This window comes from Momordica charantia, assembly GCF_013281855.1.
Source record: "Momordica charantia cultivar OHB3-1 chromosome 9 unlocalized genomic scaffold, Mcharantia_2.0 BLBB01000009.1, whole genome shotgun sequence".
Classification (NCBI taxonomy): Eukaryota; Viridiplantae; Streptophyta; class Magnoliopsida; order Cucurbitales; family Cucurbitaceae; genus Momordica; species Momordica charantia.
This window is the reverse complement of record NW_028275167.1, coordinates 23,112,665-23,134,140: the sequence shown is the minus strand read 5'-3', so window position 1 is coordinate 23,134,140 and position 21,476 is coordinate 23,112,665. Positions and strand designations below refer to the sequence as shown.

General features: G+C 37.2%; 4 protein-coding genes across 10 annotated transcripts in view; 2 read left to right on the top strand and 2 right to left on the bottom strand.

Annotated features, from left to right (window-relative positions):
- The window catches only part of QPT (quinolinate phoshoribosyltransferase), a 41,441-nt gene extending 39,015 nt beyond the window's left edge, over positions 1–2,426 (bottom strand). Inside the window, exons 1-2 of one of the 4 annotated variants that reach the window (XM_022299667.2) lie at positions 2,217–2,426; positions 1,821–1,951 (exon numbers count right to left, since the gene is read on the bottom strand). In XM_022299667.2, the coding sequence (XP_022155359.1) occupies positions 1,821–1,951; positions 2,217–2,330 (245 nt within the window). In that variant the 5' untranslated portion in view covers positions 2,331–2,426. Of the gene's footprint in view, positions 1–1,820; positions 2,008–2,216 lie in introns of all 4 variants that reach the window. The other 3 variants (XM_022299669.2, XM_022299668.2, XM_022299670.2) reach the window with 3 other exon arrangements.
- A 1,047-nt stretch (positions 2,427–3,473) lies between these two features.
- On the bottom strand, positions 3,474–4,992 carry LOC111022529 (uncharacterized). 4 transcript variants are annotated; one of them, XM_022299694.2, is made up of 5 exons: positions 4,627–4,992; positions 4,197–4,284; positions 4,013–4,092; positions 3,851–3,910; positions 3,474–3,764 (listed from the first exon to the last, which is right to left on the bottom strand). In XM_022299694.2, exons 1-5 carry the CDS (start codon positions 4,735–4,737, stop codon positions 3,693–3,695), a joined length of 411 nt encoding a protein of 136 aa, XP_022155386.1. In that variant the 5' UTR covers positions 4,738–4,992; the 3' UTR covers positions 3,474–3,692. The 4 variants fall into 4 exon arrangements, with proteins under 4 accessions (XP_022155386.1, XP_022155387.1, XP_022155384.1 ...); XM_022299695.2 differs by having other exon boundaries at positions 4,016–4,092; positions 4,627–4,953; XM_022299692.2 differs by having other exon boundaries at positions 3,474–3,732; positions 4,627–4,874.
- Positions 4,993–13,304: 8,312 nt separating this feature from the next.
- On the top strand, positions 13,305–13,946 carry LOC148209226 (uncharacterized). The gene has a single exon (XM_088117458.1). It carries the CDS (start codon positions 13,305–13,307, stop codon positions 13,944–13,946), a length of 642 nt encoding a protein of 213 aa, XP_087973584.1.
- A 3,057-nt stretch (positions 13,947–17,003) lies between these two features.
- Positions 17,004–18,476, top strand: LOC148209225 (NHL domain-containing protein). The gene has a single exon (XM_088116862.1). The coding sequence runs from the start codon at positions 17,226–17,228 to the stop codon at positions 18,330–18,332; it is 1,107 nt and encodes a 368-aa protein (XP_087972988.1). The 5' UTR covers positions 17,004–17,225; the 3' UTR covers positions 18,333–18,476.
- Positions 18,477–21,476: the final 3,000 nt, after the last annotated feature.

Below are 21,476 nucleotides of genomic sequence, written 5' to 3'. Positions count from 1 at the left end.
TAAGATAAAAGAACTATAACATGAAAATTTGACAGGAAGAAATTTTACTGAGTCAAGTGTCTTATAACATCGTTATAAACAAGATAGACTAAAAAGTGGATCACGAGTTTGACTAACTCTTTTAAGATATAACATGGAAGTTGGGGCTAATTAAGATATAATATCAATTATAATTAAGGTTGAGTTCTAAAATATTTCATTGATTTGTATATTCTAAGATATATAAATTACTAATTTTTTTCTTTTTTGCATAAGAAACCGAACTTTTCATTGAGAATAATGAAAACAAAACAGAAATACAAGGGCATACAAAAACACAGCCCTGAAGAAGGAAGCTAGACTAGAGAAAGGGCTTCCAATCCAAAAGAATATGACCTAATTGATCATTACAAAATAACTTCGAAACAGACCTCATAAAGATACATTAAACCTTATGAGGTCCCAAACAGACTCCCGCTCTCTTTCCACCCCCCTAAAGATTCTATTGTTTCTTTCCAACCAAATCTCCCACAGAATCTCAAAGAACTGCGCGTGCCAAAGAAATCTCCCTCTCTCGCGGAAAGGAGAATACAAAAGCACTTCCTCCACCATGAACCCCCACTCTCTGTGACGAGCCCAAGAAATTTCAAACATCTCAAAGAACCGACCCCAAATGTTCTGGGAAAACTGGCACTGCTATAAAATATGATCAAGGTCCTCGGAATCCCGCTTGCAAAGACACACCAATGCTGCCCCAAGTAAGAAGAAGAAATACGATCCATGGTGTTTCCCAAGTAAGACCGGCCACACAAAAATTTTTATCTTCTTTGGAATCTTCACTTTCCATAACGAGGTAAACAATGGGGCTACAGAGGTAGAGGAAGGGGAACATAAAAGGTTGAAGAAGGAACTGGAAGAAAAGTCCCTAGACGGGTTAGGGGACCAAGCACGACAATCCTTCCTATCACAAGAGAGAGAAAATTCAGAGAGTAGATGGATCAACTCCAACACTTCTCGAGCCTCTCTATCTGTCAAAGACCGAGTGAGGTAGGACAACCCATCCCCCCATTCCCCAACACCGAGGCCACCGAATGCAACCTCTTGTTAGACAAGTGAAAGATGCGAGGAAACAGAGAACAAAGAGGCTTATCTCCCACCAAGATGTCTTCTCAAAAATAACTATCATGACCATCCCCCACTGTACTGGCTAGGAATTGAGAGAAAAAAGGAAAACCAGCAGAAATAGCCTTCCAAGGATTATTCGCACAAGCTTTAAGCCCTCCGCTAGCCACCCACTCGAAGGGGTTAGGACCATACTTGCTCAAAATGACCCTTCGCCACAAAGCATTGGGTTCGTGGAAGAATTGCCACAGCCATTTAGCAAGAAGCGCATCATTTATCTGCCTCAAGTTCCCAATGCCCAAACCTCCAGCCTCTACCGCCTTGGCAACTGTCCCCCAACTAACCGCATATTATAAACTTGTAATCATGAGATACCCACATTTAAAAACGCATGAATGTACTTTCTTTTTTCTTTTTTGCATTAGTGAACATATTAATACCATTCAAACCAAATAACAACCAACATATATAGAAGACCATCTTTTCATTCGTTCCCGACATTTTCTTCATTCCCAAAACTTGTTCCCAACAACTTGTCCTTGGTCGTTTATTATATTTGTTTCGAAACAAACATTCTCATTACCGAAATGTACCCAACATGCATTCAATTTCCCATTCACGAACTTAAATTTTCTCTGTTTTCCTCACAAGTAATTGCATGAACCTTGTAGAATTTCTTTTGCAACATACACAATGGCACTGGGAAATTATGCAAATACCTGGAAACCAAGCCGTGAGCAGTAGAGGTAGAGATTTGTATCAGTCCACTAGAGTAGCTCCGCAAATCTGAAGGTCCACAGCATTTCCAAAGAAGTCCGGGAGAGGGTTTATACAAATTCAGTATATGCATCTACGCAACGACTTATATGAGTATGCAGATAAAAGTACAATCGCGATGGTATGGGTCTGCAAATAGGACAGTGTCCATGGATAATGTACGTATTTTCTTCAATTATAGGCAGAGCCTTGTAATTGTTCATCATGATTTAAATGCAAATTTCCATTTATTCAAACACTCATATCCCTTTAACTGAAATACGAAAAGGAAAAGGGAAGGAGCAAAGGAACAAGCGAGCACAACGCCATGGGGAGCTGTAAAATGGAGAGATAATCACCTTGCTTTGGCGGTCTCTGTAAATTCCCACTCTGAAGATGTCGAGGGGGAAGAAATTGATGGCGAGGGGGAATCGAGTAGGGGAATGAATTGAGAATTTGAGGGGTGGGTTCATCCGTGATAAATGACAAGGGAGGAGAAGGAGAAGGGATAAATGAAACGCTTGCTTCCAGAAAGGCGTCTTGTCTTCAGTTCAGACTGAGGAACCAGTAGTTTTTTATTGCTTTTACTTTTTTTTTCATCTATGGTTTACCGTCTTTTAATGGAAGATGTGTATCTTTGCAGTTCGACAATCTTTTAATTGTAGATGTATATGTTAATCGATATATATAGATTTATTTTTCTGATCATGATTCCACAAAGCAGTACACTCAATAATTTTTTGAAAATATAGTTATAAATATGTATTGTATTTTAGTGCAGCAAATATGTAAAATGGATATTCGATCATTACCATTTTTGGTTGGATGGATATACCTGCATTAATCACTTGAGTTAAGTAAATTTATATTGAAGTGTTATTTTAGACCAAAATTATCACCTTTCAAAAAGTAAAATGATTAAAGAGAATTTTGAGAGTACATAAATTAAAGTGAATAAAAATTTGTTTTTGAAAATATAAGAATTAAAATAAATAAAAGTCGAATAAATTTACTTATATAACAAAGTTTTAGATAATATTTTATAATTCCTTTACCTACTTATTTCGTTGAACTAAAATAAAATATATAGAAAATTAAAAGCTTTGAATTTTCAAATTTTATTTTGGTTTCTAAATTTTCAAGAACCAACTTTTAGATCCTTTTTATTATTAAAATTTCAAAATACTCTCTAAGATTAGAAAATGAATCATTTTGGTTCGTGGATTACTAGATTGTTTTTTCACCCAATATTTACTGTCTTGCTCCCCTCCAATTTATGTAGCTTGAATAAATGTTTACGTTAACAAACTCTGTACACATAATAAAATCATTAAACCTAGTTTTTCGAAAAAAGAAATTGTAAATTTTAATTTTTTGAAGTTTTTTTAAGCCAATTTGTGAAGTTATTTAATAGATAATTTTGTGAATTTGATGAAATTTTACATCTTTTTATTAAAGTTCATGAATAAATTAAATAAATATAACAGAGGATAAAATTTAAAATTTAAGGTAAAACTTGAACCAAATTAATTTACGGGTAATAAAAATATTTATTTCCAAGAAAAAACTATAAAGATTAAAATAATGTAAATTTTACTGAATCGAGAGGCTATAGATAGTTATAAACTGATCTTTTATTTTAAAACTCTGTTGAATTTACACTAAAAGGATGGGATTGTTGCCTAATTACAAAATTGCCCTACCACGTGTCGAAAATCAGTTGGACACGTGTACATGGTAGTTTCCGTCGAAACGTAATTCCTTGGAGCATTGCGTCATTTCACAAGCGGAGGTTCCGTAGGAAGAACACAACTCGAAGCCTTCCGCCATTTCCATCAACATCCTCTGCAACTCCTCCAAGCTGTAGCTCTTTTCCTGTCTCCAACAATGGCGCCAGTTCGTAAGACCTTAATTTCGGAACAAAAAATTCTAAACAACAACTACCAATGGCGCAGTCTTAGAGAATGAGAGTTTGAGAATTTGAGAATTTTACCTCTCTCTTCTTGCATTCCGCCATTAGCGACCACAGTTCCTGCACGAAATCGCACATCCCCTGAAGAACAACACAACAACAATGGCGGCGGAATTGTCAGACGAGTGATGATATTCAAGAGGAAAAGGAAGTTAGATCTGTTCTACTCGGTACTCTACTAACTACCTCCCCGTCGTCTTCGTCAATGTCGAGATCTTGTATTCCGGCGTCGTATCGCGTTCTCTTTCTCTGATCCGATAGCACTGATCCAAGTAGAATCGAAACTCGTTCATCAATTTTACGGATTATTCCGAAGAAGACGTACGAATGAATTTGTTTAAGAGGAATTAGGGCTTCTTTCACGCACCTGAATAGGCTTCTTGGATTTGTTGGAATTTCCTCTTGGCTGTACCTAACAGCGAAGGATTTCTCGCGCACTTATCAGGATGCCATTTCTGAAACCACAAACATATAGATGAGTTTCCAGCAACAAAGAAAGAAATCACAGAGCACGATTTGTAACTCGAGAAAAGAGTAACCTAACAGAGCCAGAAAATCCAAGTTTCTCTAATCATCTTTCTCCCGTTGAATTGCAATGTTCAACAATTTTCAGCACAACAGCTCTGAAGAATCTAAAAATCAGCAACAATACAAAAAAGGTAACTAAACAGAGACAGAAAATCCAAAATTCGACGATGTTCTCTCTCCCGTTGAATTGCATTTCTCAGAATCCAAAAATTTGCCTTCTCTAAAATTCCGTTCTAGGGATGAAGGGAAGGGAAGGGAAGGAGAATTACCATGGCGAGCTTGCGATACGCTCTGCGAATTTCATCGATTGAAGAACCAGAACTAACGCCAAGAATGCTGTAATACGAACTGGTGCCACAATCAGCCTCCTCCTGCGTCATTGTGTTACAGAGAATCAAGAAAGTAGCGAAGCACAACAATGGCGGAATCTGACGACGGAGAAAGATGACGAGGGAGTTGATTTTTATAAGCGAAGGCGAGGATAAGAAACGACGGTGCCGTATAAAACGGAAAAATTCCAGAAGATTCGAAGAGACAAAATATCTGTGGTGGAGACGAGGTTCCAGAATTTTCCAACGGAGAAAGAGCAGGACTATGAGGATGACGTGGCAGTTTTATTTTTACCCGTTTCAGATATTTTTGGGTGACCTGGCACTTCATCGTTTATCAGATACACTAAATTACAAAATAGAAAGAAAAAAAAACTTTTATCTGTTGCTCAAATTTAAATATATCTCTGTCATCTCAAAAGTTGGACTCTTTGTTAAGAAAGAAAAACCCTTTTAAGCATCCATTAATATTTGAATTGAAAATGGACTTATCACTTCATTCGTTTATTATTTTATTTTGTCCTAAATTTGATCTCCATTTTAAAAAATAGCTGCTTCTATATATGAATGTATTTTAACCTCAATTTGATATGACATTAAAAATAATAAGTGATTAAGTTCAAAAACGACAGTTTTATCTCAACCTTTAGAAAATGATTTTAAAAGATGGTTTGTGATACTAACGAAAGGTTGACGTGACATTGATGAATTGACATTTTAGATTATTAGATAATTTTTATATTATTTTTTACGTTACATGGCAATTGTTTCTTGTTCTCTATTCCTCCTTTTGTGTGGCTTCATTTCTTCTCAAACTCTCCCAGTTGAGGTTGGTAGACGTTCTGTGTCGCTCCATGGAAATCCTTGCCATGCTCGGCCCTTCCGGCAGCGGCAAAACCACCCTCCTCACTGCCCTTGGCAGCCACCTCTCCGGCAAAATCACCTACAATGCCCACCCGTTCTCTAGTGCCTCCAAGCGCTGCACCAACCTCATCGCCCAAGACTACGTTCTATTTGCGCCCCTCCTTGCCAATCTCATTTGGCTGCTGCACATGCTCTGTTGCGTTATCTCAAAGGAAGTCCTAGACAAGGTCTTTTACTGCGACCTTCTCCTTCGCTACAAATTCATGCGTCGACTGGGCTTCGTATCTTGATTCTCGCAAGTCGACATCTGGTTTTTGCATCTTTTTAGGGGATTCTCTTATTTCCTGGCAGGCAAAGAAGCAAGTCGCGGTTGCTCATTCCTCTGCTGAAGCAGAATACTGAGCACTTACTGCGACTACCAGTGAGCTCGTTTGGTTGACCAATTTACTTACTGATTTTGGTATTTCCCCTTAAGTACCTGCTCTCATTTTTTGTGAAATCAAGCGACCATTCATATTGCTAGCAACTCGGTTTTTCATGAATGCACCAACCATATTGAGCTTGATTGTCACTTTATTCGTGATAAAATCCTCTCTGATGTTGTTAAGTTGATGCCTATCAAAATTCATCTTCAGTTGGCTGATCTATCACTAATCCTCTCCCTCTGTCTATATTTTCTGGGTTACTATCCAAGATGGATGTTCTTAATCCTCACCTCCCATCTTGAGGGAGAATATTAAGCTTAGTTATATTAGTTAGTCCATAACTAAATTCTGTTAATTACTAACTTGTCCTCTGTGCCCATTTATAGGCTTCATATGATTGAATAAAGATTGAGCCGAATATTATTTACTCTCAGATTCTAATACAAGAAAATCAAGAGGCATCAATTATAAACAATTCTAAAATAAATTTTACCAATTGCTTCCCCTAAATAGATAAACAATACGCATAAGATAGGTAAAGTTTCAACATACCTCAATAAGCTTTAACATCAACACATTTAGCATTTAATCCTTGTCAAGCTTAGTAGAGGTGCTTATGAGAGTTTTTACAATTTTAGCTTTATTAAACTTAAACATTTTGAGCAAATTCTCCCACCATGCTCAATGTCAAAATCACTATGTATACTTTTAAAAAAATTTACATAACGAGGAATAAACAATGATAAGAAATATGAAAAATCAATATTTTCAAGGCAAAAAGTTCACATGTAAATGGTATTACTCCCCCTAAAACATGCAATCTCCTCTTAAAAAATAAATATCAAGGAGATATAATACACACAAAATTATCTCAACAACTTGCACAAGATAGATATATTTTTAGAAAAATTATGGTAGATCAATCTTTCTCAAACAAATTATCAAAATATTCCACAAAATTTTCATTCAAGAAAATATGGCATAAGACAAGTATAATTTCAAGGGAACAATTTTAATTCTCATGGTTATGAACAAAACCAAACTTTCAAACCTAATTGATAGGCTAAGCAAATTAATCTCAAAGAATAAACTTATCAAATCCATGTAATATTTAAAACACCATAATGATACCAAAATATTAAATGTTAGAGAACAAACACCAATTGATAAAGAAAAACCAAATTTTATATCAATTTGTCAAAATAACATTATCACCATTTATGCCACGAAAACAAATTTCAACAAACATAGAAAATAAAAACACCATAAAAAGATTAATCAAACAAAAACTGATGCCAAATATACTTGATCATAGGTCTAATTGGACTTATGTCACCACAAAAAAATATCAATCAAATATAGAGAAAAAAAATTACAAAAATCAATCAAATATAGAGAAAAAAAATTACAAAAATCAATCAAATATAGAGAAAAAAAATTACAAAAATCAATTAAACTCTTTTGAGCAACTAGCTAATGAAAATTTCAAATATAAATCAGTTTCATAGATATTCCCCTTGTGAAAAATAATTTAATACACGTTACAAAACACGTTCTTTTGACATATAACATACTTAAACTAATTTTCACTTCACAACATACTCCATAAAAAAAATTATCCAAACACAAAATTTATCTCCATGAAAGATACATAATTCGTGCCAAAAAGCATCTAGAAAGAAATCTCTAATCCAATGAGCAAAATAATGCACATTTCATTTTCAAGAGAATTAAACAATATTTTTCAAACTATTAAGAACAAAATTGCTCAAAACTCAATATCCTCGATATCATGCTAAAATAGATATTCAATAATTTCTTCATGGCATGTAATCTAATAATCAATCAAGTAATAAAGATTAATGCTAAAAAAATATTTGTAATTTACTCAAGAGCATTAATCCACTAATCCATAAATAATCAATCAATAGACATAAGTGCCAAACATATTCTCAATTTACTCAAAGGCATTTGATTCAAATAAACAATAAAATTCAAGTGACAAATTCAAACTTCTCTAGCCCATCAAGAAGATATAATCATTCCATAAATTATATCAATAGTATAATAATCTAAAAAATATAAAGGTTACCAAATAGGCAATTTTCCTTTGTCAGGTTCAAGCAAGCCGTAATGTTGCTCCAGTTTGAAGTCCAAAGCAACCACTAGCTTCTTGAAATCATACCTACAAAAAGAAAGCTCAACCAAAAGATAGTACCCGTTTCTCGGGTCCTTCATTGTTAGTGAGTAAGGATTTTGGAACCCATTTTAAATTAGTTCCAACATTTTTAATATTCATTTTTGGCAAATAAGAAGTATTGAGTTTATCACCAATTCTGCCACGTGACACAACATTAGACTTATTAACATGTTGATTTTGTACTCTACTTTTCATGGAGAAACTGTTTATTGGAGCATTATTTAATTTAAAGCAATTAGGTCTAATATGACCTTTAACTCCACAAAAATGACAAGTAGCTACAAAATTTGATTTTCATGCATATTTCTAACCTTTTTATGTTTAGGTACAACATAAGCATGTTTAGGCACAAACTTCAATATGGGCATGCATATTTCTATCATTTTTATGTTTAGGCATAAATTTAGTACTTGCATTGACATTTAAAGCATTGGATTTACACAAGTAACAAAAATAAGTTTTATGTCCATACTTGCCACATGAAGAACAAACAACATTATGCAATGATTTATTACTTTCAACAAATTTATGGACTCTACTTTTCTTTGGGAAATTTTCTTTTAGATCATTGTGAGACTTTGCTCTTTGAGAAAAATTTCTTCTTGAAGAAGTAATATGAACATATTTCAAGTTAAAGCACTTAGGTCTTATATGACATTCAATACCACAGTGATGACAAATAGGCACAAAACTAGATTTAGCATTTTTAGAAACAATATTAGGCATAGTAGGTGATGATTTAACAAATATAGTTTTAGAACTTGAAAGAGTAGAACATTCATCAATATAGCCTAAATCTCTCTTATCACCAGAATATTTGCATACTTCAATTATTTTATCTAACCTTTAAGCATCTATTGTCAACTTCTTAATAGATTCGTTTTCAAGTTCAAGCTCTTTACTAGCAAGTAATTCTTTTTCCTTAAGCACATGGAAAAGATCATTTTTCTCACAAACATCAAGTTCAAGAAATTTAATTTTTTCAATAAAGGAAATTTTCTCTTTCTCCAAAAATGTATTGCTAGTTTCTAAAATAACAATTTCACTTTTCAAGCTAGCAATCGTATCCTTTAATTCCAAAGAAAAACAATTTTCTCATTCAAATCATTCAAATCATTATCCTTTTCAAGAAATTTAATCATATCATTCAAATCATTTTTCTCACCATAACAATCATCATGCAAAACATCTTTAGTAGCTCTATTTTTCAAGCAATAATTTTTATCTATCAAAGATTTATTTTTAATAGATAAAGCATTGTACTTCTTTGATAGCTTAATATATTTAGAACAATTTTTTTTTTAAATCACATTGCATGCTTTCAAAGGCATTATACAATTCATCATAGTTGGGGGATTATGAATTATCTCATCATCATCACTTTCAAGATTGCTTCCATTGTCCGAATGAGCCATCAAACACAAGGAGGATCCATCACATTTTTCTTTTTCCATTTCATGGAATTTTTCTTGATTTTGAGAGTTATAATTCTCCTTCACATCAAATAAATCATTAGTAGTACAAGAAGAATTTTAAAATCTATACATATTATCAAGAAAGTTACAAATATCATATGCATATGTAAAATGTGAAATTTTATCACATATATTTTTATCTAAAGCACAACTTATGATATTTATGACTTGAGTATTAAAAGAAATCATTTCATCGCTTAATTTGGAATTTGATAAATCATTTTCACAAACATACAAAATATCAAAATCAATAGCAAGCAAAAAAGCTTTCATTCTGTCTCCAAACTTGGTACTTTATACCATCAAATAATGTAGGTCTATCAATACAATAATTTTCAAGAAAATGTAAAGTTGTCATAGCTCTAGCAATTAAGCTTTTCAAATAATTTTTCAAAAATTAAAAAGATACTTAGTATCGAGATAAAGTTTGAAAAATAATTTATGGTTTAATGAAACTTTTTAAACCTTTTACTAGGATGGACCCAAATTAAACAAATAAGTAAATTTTTTAGGAACAATTAATTTTATCACAAATTAAATAATAAATTAGAAATACAAACAACCTAATTAATTTCACCACCCAAATATTGCACATAAATATGAATAACAAATTATAGCAATTAATTTCATGCAATTTAAAATAAAGAAAATTAATTGCAAAAATTAAATAGAGTAGGATTAGAGAAAATAACACCAGAAATTTTATAGTGGTTCGACAACACCGGTCTACTTCACTTCCCAAGCTCCTCTTGGGTGTTCCACTAGGAAACTTGACTCTTTCCACGGTAGGAGTCAAACCGGTACAAAGTCTTCTTTTTCCAGGAGCAAAAAGAAACCTGATCATTTCTACGGTTTAGGATCAAACCGTTACAATGCTCTTTTTCGGGCTCAAGAGCAACCCTTACAAAGATTTGAAATTTGAATGCACAAACTTACAAACTCTCTCAAAGAGTAGATATACAAAATTTCGCTCCCAAATTTGTAAGAAAAAATCTTACAAATAAAAGCTCTCAATTGGCTAAGAGAAATAAAATTTGAAGCTCAAGGATTTCTCAAATTAAAAATTTCTCTCACTAAAAAATTATAAGAACATCGAAATTTTAGAGAGAAAAACATGAAGAGATTGGAGAGAAAAATTGGGAGAGAATTGTTGGCAAAATTTGAGAGAATGAGGGATTTAAATAGAGGAGGAAAAGTGGAGAATAAATTTGAAATTGATTTGAAGATTAGAATCAATTTGCGCCATGATTTTAAATGAGTAAAAGATAAAATGTTGAGATTTAATTGAATATAATAATAATAATAATAATAATAATAATTATTATTATTATTATAATATATAAACAAAAACTCCAAATGGTAACATTAATGCAATTGCAACTCAAAATAATAGCAAATCTAACATAATTCCACAAATTTAGAAAATTGCAAATATAGTACAATTTATAGCCTAGTCATAACCTCTATTATTGTTAGGTCCTGTTTATTTACAGAAATCGCAGTAGCATGAATTGGAATGAAATTTATTTCGAAATTTAGGAAGGAACAATCGAAATGAAAATCAATTAGAATAGGAATATTATTCATAATTTTCTGAAATTATAAATTTCTTTAATGTTATTTACTAAAATATTAAGATATATAACAATTACTAGTATATTCATTCTTCTTTATAGCTAATTACAACTAAGTTTTTTTTAAATTGTAATAATAATAAATTTTAATTTATTATGGTAAATATTTTTTTTCATAACAATTTATTTAATATTAATAAATAATAAATAATTAAAATAAAATTACATCAACTAATATATATATATATTAATATTAATTACAATCATCATCTATCAACACTAAATGTAAATAAGAAAATCACCTAAAAATATAACAACCAATTTTACCACCTATCAACGGGGTGTTTGGTTCCCCGTTTCCAAAACGGGGAGTAGGGTTTGTTAAAACAAACCGCAGTTTTATAAATCCGAGTTTGCTACTATTCTACTCAGGTTTGCTACAATAAATATTATTTAACTCCCCGGGTTGCTACAATACTTTACCCCTATTCCTCAAGTTGCTACAATGTATATTTTGTCTTTGTTTTCTCTTTTAAAACGTATTAATTTTTTAATTAAATATATTAAATAAATGAGGAAATTAATTAATTATAATTTTAATTATAAATAAGTAAATCAATTTAATTAAAATTACATTTAATAAATACTTAATTCATATATTGACACTTTTTATCTTTTTTTTTTTTCAAATGATCTAAGAAAAATCTTTTTTTTCTTGATATCTATTTCTAGCTGTTTTTTTCTTCATTTTATATAGTTGTTCATTTTATTTACTTTTTGTTATCACTACCACATTTGCAAAGAACGTTATAATTTTGTATAATTATTTATTTTAATTTTATATTAAGTTAATAATTTTTAAACAAGTATTATTTAAAAGATTTTTACTTTGTAATAAAATGTAATTGTCAAATAAAAATAAGTGAAATTTAACAGTAATGTTGATGAGAATTAAGTAATGATTTTTTTAGAATAATTAAATAATCAAATTTACTTAAGATAGTAAATAGTGAAAAATTAAATAAATTATTAACAACATTTTCTCTACGATAAAATTTATATGGAATAAATTTGTATACTCTCGTTTAGACTTGATAAATACTAGAAAAGTATTTTCATAGACAATTTAATATTTATTTTAAAAGTTAATGATTGCAAAAAAATTGAATGGATAAATGTATTAAAAATCTTTTATATATCTTTAAAATAGTATTTCCTAATTTTATAAGAAAATTGATTTTTGTAAAATAATTTAAATATAATTTTAATTATTTTAATTAAATAATTAGTTTATAAATTATTTTGTTTTTAAAAAAATAAAATTCGACCGATCCGACAAAAATTTAATAAAACCAATTTAACAAAATACAAAACACAGATTTAACAGAGTCTGAATTAACACCAATCAAACTCATACTTAATAAACCAACGAAACAACCCCCTAAACTTTATGTAATGTGTTATGGAGAACAAAAACGACCCGAAATGAGGCAAGGAGTTGAAGTCTGAGATCATTGATTGGGGGAGACCGACCCGTGACGTAACGGGCCTGCCCAAAGAACGACCTAACGCTGGGCAGAGAACGAGGAAAGCAACTGGCGGAGAACTAACCGGGCCGAGAGGGCTCGGTCCCGACCCCTGCTCGGTCCTGACCCCTGCTCGGTCCCGACCCCTTCTCGGTCCCGACCACTTCTCGGTTCCGACCCCTGCTCGGCCCACGGCCCAGCCCGTGAATCTCCCGCCTACGATCTACGATGCCTCGGGCCCTGCAAAGCCGAATTAGGGTTTGGCTACGAAGATTCGGGAATCATCTTCACGGCTATAAGTAGCAGCGAGATCCAACCCTGAAGGGGGGGGACCAATCTTTAGCTAATTATTTTCTCAACTCTCCCTCGCTAACTTAAGCATCGGAGCCCGTGTGTAGCTGAAACAATACCTGGGGGCAGCTCCACTCCTCTCAAAGCCGATCGTGGGTGATGAACTCTACTTATACTTAGCTGTATCCAACACTGCAGTGAGTTCGGCGTTAATAAAGAAAGAAGATGGACGACAATCTTCAATCTACTACACAAGCAAAGCAATGGTAGATGCAGAGCTTAGATACCCACAAATGGAGAAGCTGGCATTGGCACTGGTCACTTCAGCTCGGAGACTACGCCCGTATTTCCAAGCTCACAAAATAATTGTCCTCACCAACTTTCCCTTACGACAGATCTTGCAAAAGCCAGACACTTCTGGACGACTGGTAAAGTGGGCTATAGAGCTCAGCGAATACGACATTCACTATAAGCCAAGAACTTCCATGAAAGGGCAGACTGTGGCAGACTTCATAGCGGAATTAACGCCAATAGAACCTCAAGTATATAGTATCGACCTACAAGTGGTTGAGGAAGAGCAACTCTGGACACTCTACCTAGATGGGTTCTCAAATTTCCGAGGATGCGGGGCAGGACTCCTACTAATCTCTCTAGATAAAGAAAGATTCGAATATGCGCTGCGATTCGGCTTTCATGCATCCAACAACGAAGCCGAGTATGAAGCTCTACTAGCAGGACTAAAAGTGGCCAGGTATGTTGGGGTCAATAACATACTGATACTCAGTGATTCACAGCTGATTGTAGGACAGGTGAAAGAGGAGTTCCAGGCTAGAGAACCGCGAATGGCGAAATACCTTTCACAGGTAAGAAACCAGCTCGACCCGTTCTCAAAATATGAGATTTGACAAGTTCCACGTGCTCAAAATGTCAACGTCAATGCGTTAGCTCGACTAGCTGCAGCTTATGAAACCGACCTAAGTAGAACTATATCGGTCGAGATTTTACCTGGGCCAAGCATAGAAGCTCAGGAAGCCATGGATATCGACGATCAAGGGCAACCAGAAGAAAACTGGAAGAGCCCTTTGATCAAATATTTGAGAGACGGGATCCTGCCTACTGAAAAGATAGAGGCCCAGCAGCTACAACGACGAGCGGGCAGATATGTGCTTAAAGATGACAATCTGTACAAAAGAGGCTACTCGTTGCCGCTTTTAAAATGTCTAACGCCCGATGAAGCCGACTACGTCATGAGAGAGATACATGAGGGTGTTTGTGGGAGCCATTCTGGAGCACGATCCCTAAGTCACAAAATAGTTCGACAAGGGAAACTACTGGCCGACCATGCTGAATGACACGAAGCAATTCACCAAAAAATGCGACAAATGCCAACAGTTTGCAACAGTACCTAGACAACTGCCAGAGCCTCTAACAAGCATAATGAGTCCTTGGCCCTTTGCTCAATGGGGAATAGACCTTATAGGACCTCTCCCACTAGGAAAGGCCCAGACCAAATTTGCAGTAGTGGCAGTCGACTATTTTACTAAATGGGCCAAAGCCAAGGCCCTCGCGACAATTACTAAGAAAAAGGTCACCGACTTCATCTGGAAGAACATAATTTGCTGCTTCGGAATACCCTACACCATTATCAGTGATAATGGGAAGCAGTTCGACAATGCTGCCTTTCGAGAATTTTGCAGGGAGTTGGGCATTAAGCACATCTGTTCCTCGCCAGCACATCCGCAGGCTAATGGGCAGGTTGAAGCAGTCAACAAAATGATCAAAAGAACTCTGAAGACCAGATTAGAAAAGCTCAAAGGGTTGTGGGCAGAGGAACTTCCCAACGCATTATGGGCCTACAGAATAACACCTTGTACTTCGACAGGAGAAACACCATTTTCATTATCATTTGGCTCTGAAGCGGTAGTGCCAGTTGAAATTGGACTCCCCTCCCCAAGGGTAGAGCAGTTCAGTCTACTTGACAACAACGAATCCGTAAAGCTCAACCTCGACCTATTAGAAGAACATCGAGAAACAGCACGGCTACGAACAGCTGGATACAAAAATCGAATAGCTCGATACTACAACTCGAAGGTTAAGAAACGTGACTTTAAAGAAGGTGATCTGATGGTAAGAAAGATTATGCCCAATACTAAAGATTCAACTAGCGGTGCGCTCGGGCCAACATGGGAGGGCCCATACAAAGTCACTAAAGCGGTGCGAATAGGCACTTATGCTTTAGAAGACCAACGGGGGAAGACCTTACTACACTCGTGGCACGTCCAACACCTCAAAAGATACTACCACTAGTTCGACATATTTCTCGACATTTTTATGTTTCTCCATTATTTGGACCAACTAAGCTTATTGTAACTAAATCTTCGACAGGACGATCTTCCTACTAATAAAGTATTCGACATTCGACGTGGTACTTGAGTTTTTATGTTCATTCTGAAACAAATTTCTCAAGCAGGGGGCATCATATGAATATCTACATATCTACGACCAATCAAGAAACTCAAAATTGGGACGGACCTAGAAGCAGGCCGATAAGCTAAAAGCCAATCAGTGAAACCAGGGAAAAGAATCCCGAGGTGCTGAAAAAGGCATGCGTACAGGCCCAGCAAGGTTAAAACAGAATACAGGCAAGCTTAACCGATCAACGAAACCCATGGGTAAAAAATCATATGGCAAAAGCCAAAATAGGTTAAAAACCCGAGGGTGTTGATTTAACTTGGGGTAAAAAACCGGCAGAAGCCAAATATGTTAGAAACCTAAGGGTACCGACTAAACTCAGGGTATAAAAGCCATTGGCAAAAACCAAGTGGGTTAGAAACCCGAGAGTAAACCTTGAGGTATAAAACATGGGCAAAAGCCAAATAGGTTAGAAACCCAAAGGTATCGACATTAGTTCTGTTAAAGTTAGATCCCAAGGCCAAAAGTAAATGGTTTAAACTCAGATGAGAATAAAACCAGGCTTAGGAGACTTGATTATGGTCAACGAAAATTGGAAAAAACTTCCAATTCATGAATAGTATCGACAAGTTCAAGGCACAAAACCAGTGGCAGGAACCAAGCGCTAAAATCCAAAATTAGATCAAAAGCTTTTGGTAGAAGTCCTGTGCGTTAGCAACCTTTTCATTTTTAGCCACTGATATACAATGATCTCGTGGTAATGACAAGTGACAAGTACTCTCAAAACAAAGATCTTTACACAATTATTCGTCTTCTGTTTTGAGAGTGGGGGCCATTGTTATGGAGAATAAAAATGACCCGAAACGAGGCAAGGAGTTGAAGTCTGAGATCATTGATTGGGGGAGACCGACCCGTGACGTAACGGGCCGGCCCAAAGAACGACCTAACGTCGGGGTAGAGAACGAGGAAAGCAACTGGCGGAGAACTAACCGGGCCGAGAGGGCTCGGTCCTGGCCCCTACTCGGTTCTGACCCCTGCTCGGTCCCGACCCCTGCTCGGTCCCGACCCCTTCTCGGTCCCGACCATTTCTCGGTCCCGACCACTTCTGGGTCCCGACCCTTTCTCGGTCCCGACCATTTCTTGGTCCCGACCCTTTCTCGGTCCCGACCACTTCTCGGTTCCAACCCCTGCTCGGCCCACGGCCCAGCCCATGAATCTCCCGCCTACGATCTACAATCCCTCGGGCCCTGCAAAGTCGAATTAGGGTTTTGCTACGAAGATTCGGGGGGACCAATCTTTAGCTAATTATTTTCTCAACTCTCCCTCGCTAATTTAAGCATCGGAGCCCGTGTGACTAAGGTCACACCGGTTTAGATCGATTTGATTTTGCAGGTATCAGTTCCCTTATCATCGAGTTTGGTGTGCGCGAGAAAAAGAGTCGGAAGGTCAAAATCCACGCATCAAGATAATGTATTCCCTACACCATCATCAGACCACATGCAATAAAATTAAACTAAGACATTTTTAAAAAACCATAAATTTAAGTGACTCATCTTTTTATATTTAGCCTTAAATAAGCGTTGAAATTAAAATAATAATTTTCTCAAAAAAAAAAAAAAATAAAAAATCTCAGCCCTCTTTTGACAAGAAATCCAGTTCTTGTTCTTCAAGGAATCCTTCCTCCACCAGGTCATATTCTTCTTCCCCGTATAAAATTTTCCCCAAAATTTCTCTCAAATCAAAAATCAAAATTCCTCTCAAATCGCTCTCCCATGGCGGCGATTAATCCATCTCCAATTTTCTTCTTCCTCTTCTTCTTTTTCCTCCTCCTTTCGCAAACCCTAGCCCGCAGCCCTCACATCATCCATTTCCGCTCCCCAAATCTCTATCCAGAAGGCATCGTCTGGGACTCATCCGCCCAGCATTTCGTCGTCGGTTCTCTCCGCCACCGCACTCTCGTCTCCGTCTCCGACGCCGGCGTCGCCGAAACCCTAATCCACGATCCTAATCTCCCGGAAAACGTCTCGATTCTCGGCCTCGCCATCGATTCCGTCAACAAACGCCTCCTCGCTGCCGTCCACGCCGCCGATCCCCTCCCGGAATTCAACGCCCTCGCCGCCTACGACCTCAGGTCCCGCGAACGCATCTTCCTCGCCCCTCTCCCCTCCTCCTCCTCCTCCTCCTCCGCCCGCCGCCCGGTCGCCAACGCCGTGGCGGCCGACTTCAAGGGCAACGCCTTCGTCACGAACTCCGCCGAGAATTTCATCTGGAAAGTCGACGCGAAAGGATCGGCGTCGATCTTCTCGAAATCGGCGATGTACAGCGCGCATCCGACGATCCCGAACGCGCCGTACAGCTCCTCGGGGCTAAACGGCGCCGTATACGTGAGCAAGGGGTACCTCCTGGTGGTGCAATCGAACACCGGGAAGATGTTCAAGGTGGACGCCGACGACGGCACGGCGAGGCTGGTCCTGCTGAACAAGGATCTGAAGGGCGCCGACGGGATCGCGATGCGGCGAGACGGCGTCGTTTTGGTGGTCTCGTATTACAAACTGTGGTTCTTGAAGAGCCAGGACAGCTGGGGGGAGGGAGTGGTTTATGACGAAAATGACCTCGATAAGGAGAAGTTTGCCACTGGGGTGGCTGTGGGAGGGGAGGAGAGGGTGTATGTGTTGAATGGGCATGTGAGGGAGGGCATAATGGGGAATTTGGAAGGGGGAAGAGAGAGATTTAGTATAGAGGAAGTGAGGTCAAAGAAGGAAAGTGAAGAAGAGAGGGTTTGGATATATGTGTTGGTTGGGTTTGGATTGGCTTATTTCTTGTTTTGGAGATTTCAAATGAGGCAACTCATTGGCAACATGAACAAGAAGACCAATTAGAACCCCCCCTTTTTTTTAATTTGTTTATCTTGTCTGAGTCAGTTTGAGTGAGTTTGCACACACTTCGATGTATGACAGGTTTTGTTTATTTCTTTATGTAAGTTTTTGATTTGTCCAATTATGAACAACACTCTTGATTTTGCAGTGTCTTTTTTCCGTTGGTTTACTTTAAATACTATTTTGACATGTGCATTTCGGTTTGAGTCTTTACACATTCTGAATGTCAATTTTGTACCTAATGAAAAATTTTCAATTCAAATTTATGATTATGTTTTAAGAAATTAAGGAAGTATATGTTAAAGTTGTTAGGGAAAGAAATTGGATAAAAATGAAAACGAACCAACACATATGACTATTTAAAAGTACATGAATTAAAATAGACGTTTTAAAATTATAATTACTAAAATGGCAAAATACAAAAATAGTATTTAAACATTTTTTTTTGTTTTAATTGATTTTAGTTATGGTGTCAGGCGTGGCCTGGATTGCTTTGGGCTGGTGGTAGAAATGACCTCATTGGAATTCTAGAATTGTAGCCCAAGGCCCAAACAGAAGTTTATCAAGAAAAGAAATATCGATTAACCCATGATTTTATTTACTCATTCTCCATGTATATTTATTTATTATTTTAAAAGAAAAAAAAATCAATTTTTACTCGCAAAACTTGACAAGTTATCAATCGATTTCATCAAATTAGACCCTACAAGATCAACCATTAAATAAGTCCCTTAAACCTAACAAGTTTCAACAGAAAATCTAACTCTAATGTCATATGTTTTAATTCCACCAATTTCATATAAAATATAAGTTTTATCATTTATACTTTAAGATACAATTTGATAAAATTTAAAGTTAAAATTGATGCATCTTAACAAATTCATGATCAAGATTGATCTTTTCTAAATATCTTATTTGTCTCTCTACAACGTGTTAGAAAGAAAAACATGAACTACCACCAGTAGAAGTTTACGGTTCTATATAATTATTTTTAAATATAATAATATAAATATTAGGTAAGAATTAAACCATTTAACTTCTAACCAATGTTACTACTACCTCGTTTAAGCTATATTCAAATTAATTAGAAAAACTTACTTGAAAAACTTTACATCGGGGATCTTTTATCTTACAATTTAAATTAATGTTTTTCCTTGTTCTTATGTAAAGGAAGAAATAATTTTAAGCAATATATTCAAAATCCATATTATGATTTCTAACACAATAAATGGTCACTTAAAAGCTACAAAAAAAGTGTAAAATAAAAAAATGAAGAAGAAGAAGCAATATTTCTACTGTTATGGAGAACAAAAACGACCCGAAACGGGACAAGGAGTTGAAGTCTGAGATCATTGATTGGGGGAGACCGGCCCGTGACGTAACGGGCCGGCCCAAAGAACGACCTAATGCCGGGGCAAAGAGCGAGGAAAGCGGCTGGCGGAGAACTAACCCGGTCGAGAGGGCTCGGTCCCGACCCGGGGCTCAGTCCCGACCTGGTGCTCGGTCCCGACCCGGGCCTCGGCCCACGGCCCAGCCAACGATCCCCCATCTTCGATCGACGATTCCACCCAGGCCCTGCAACGGTGAATTAGGGTTAGCTATGGAAAGTTCTGGAACAACTCCACGCTATAAGTAGCGATCCAGCCTTAGAGGTAAGGGAGGCGAAGAAGTGAATACATTTACCTTGTTCTCTTACTAACTTAAGCATCGGAGCCCGTGTGACTAGAGTCACACCGGTTTAGCTCGATTTAGTTTTGCAGGTACTAGTCCCGGATCAACAAGTTTGGTGGGTGCGAGGAGGAGAATCGGAGGACCGAAATCCACGCATCAACAATTGGCGCCGTTTGTGGGGATGATTTAAAGCATCTAGTTGAGCAACATGACACCAGAAAGGAGTCCACGACGCTCTGATGATAACTGCTCTGCCAAGAGGAGGCTGAACTTGGACGACCCCCAAGTTGGAGGACCCGAGGATGGGACCAGCCAGCCAAGCCTAGAACGTCAGGAAGGGTTGCCCGAGGCGCATGCACTAACGACCCCTGAGCCGCTCCAAAAGCAGTTCACGGTCTTGGAAGACAAGGTAGAGGGCATGCTTCAACTCATGACCCAAGTCCTTCGACAATTCGAGCGACAAGAGTCCGACGAAGTGCCCCTTGTCAGAGACCCGAGAAAGGGGAAGGGCCCAGCGCAAAGCAAGACTGAGGAGTCAACGAACAGTGCAGGAAGTAAGTTGCGGATAGGTGGAAATACCAGGCGACGAACCCGGATTTTCGACTCCCAAAAGATGAAAAAGCAACATAAACCCCCGACATCAAATGGGGGCAAGAGCGACCATGATGACAGAAACTCTGAGCCGACAAGTCGCGACAAAGGCAAACCGGCAGATCGGCCAGAGTCCTCGGAGAAGCGACATAACAAAAAAAAGAAGGGATTCGACCTCGAAGAACTACTAGATCAAGCCGACTCACCATTCACGGAGGAGATCATGAGAGAGAAGGTCCCTCCAAAATTCAAGCTACCCACGGTGAAACAATTCGACGGGACGACCGACCCAGTGGACCATCTAGATGCTCATCGGGAATGGATGGATATCTACGGAGTGTCGGAAGCGGTCAGGTGCCGGGTATTCTCGACTACTTTAAACGGGTCGGCCAGAATATGGTTTCGACAATTAAAACGAGGGTCAATCTCGAGTTTCAAGAGCTTGGCCAGAGCATTCGTGACCCAATTTGTAGGGGGACGGTGTCGGAGCCGACCTGTGGCTTATCTTTTAACTATTAAACAGAGGACGTCAGAGAGTCTACACGACTATGTAGCTCGGTTCAACGAGGAGAAGCTGTAGGTAGAAGGCCTTACAGACGCTGTATCTCTGCTGACCTTCATGTCCGGCGTCAGGGATGAGCATTTATCATTTTCGTTCGGAAAGAAAACACCGAGTACCTTCTCGGAGGTGCTGAGCCGAGCTCAGAGGTACATGAGCGCTGTTGAGTTCTTTTACTCAAAAAGGGAGCCAGACGGAAAGCGAACCGACCAAAAGAGGGAGAGATTAAATGAGAACAACGAGTGTTGCGGGAATGCTACTATACCTCAATGAAGGGCAACGACAGGACTTCTACTAAGGGGGCTGTTGACCTTTCCTTTCTTCCT

Excerpts from the sequence above, each read along its gene's own strand:
- LOC111022529 (XM_022299692.2), bottom strand. The coding sequence starts at position 4,737 with ATGACGCAGGAGGAGGCTGATTGTGGCACCAGTTCGTATTACAGCATT. Across the intron at positions 4,093-4,196 it reads AATCCAAGAAGCCTATTCAG|TGCTATCGGATCAGAGAAAG; the intron begins GTGCGTGAAAGA and ends TACTTGGATCAG. Across the intron at positions 3,911-4,012 it reads ACGAAGACGACGGGGAGGTA|GGGATGTGCGATTTCGTGCA; the intron begins GTTAGTAGAGTA and ends GTTGTTCTTCAG.
- LOC148209226 (XM_088117458.1), top strand. The coding sequence starts at position 13,305 with ATGGTAGATGCAGAGCTTAGATACCCACAAATGGAGAAGCTGGCATTG.
- LOC148209225 (XM_088116862.1), top strand. The coding sequence starts at position 17,226 with ATGGCGGCGATTAATCCATCTCCAATTTTCTTCTTCCTCTTCTTCTTT.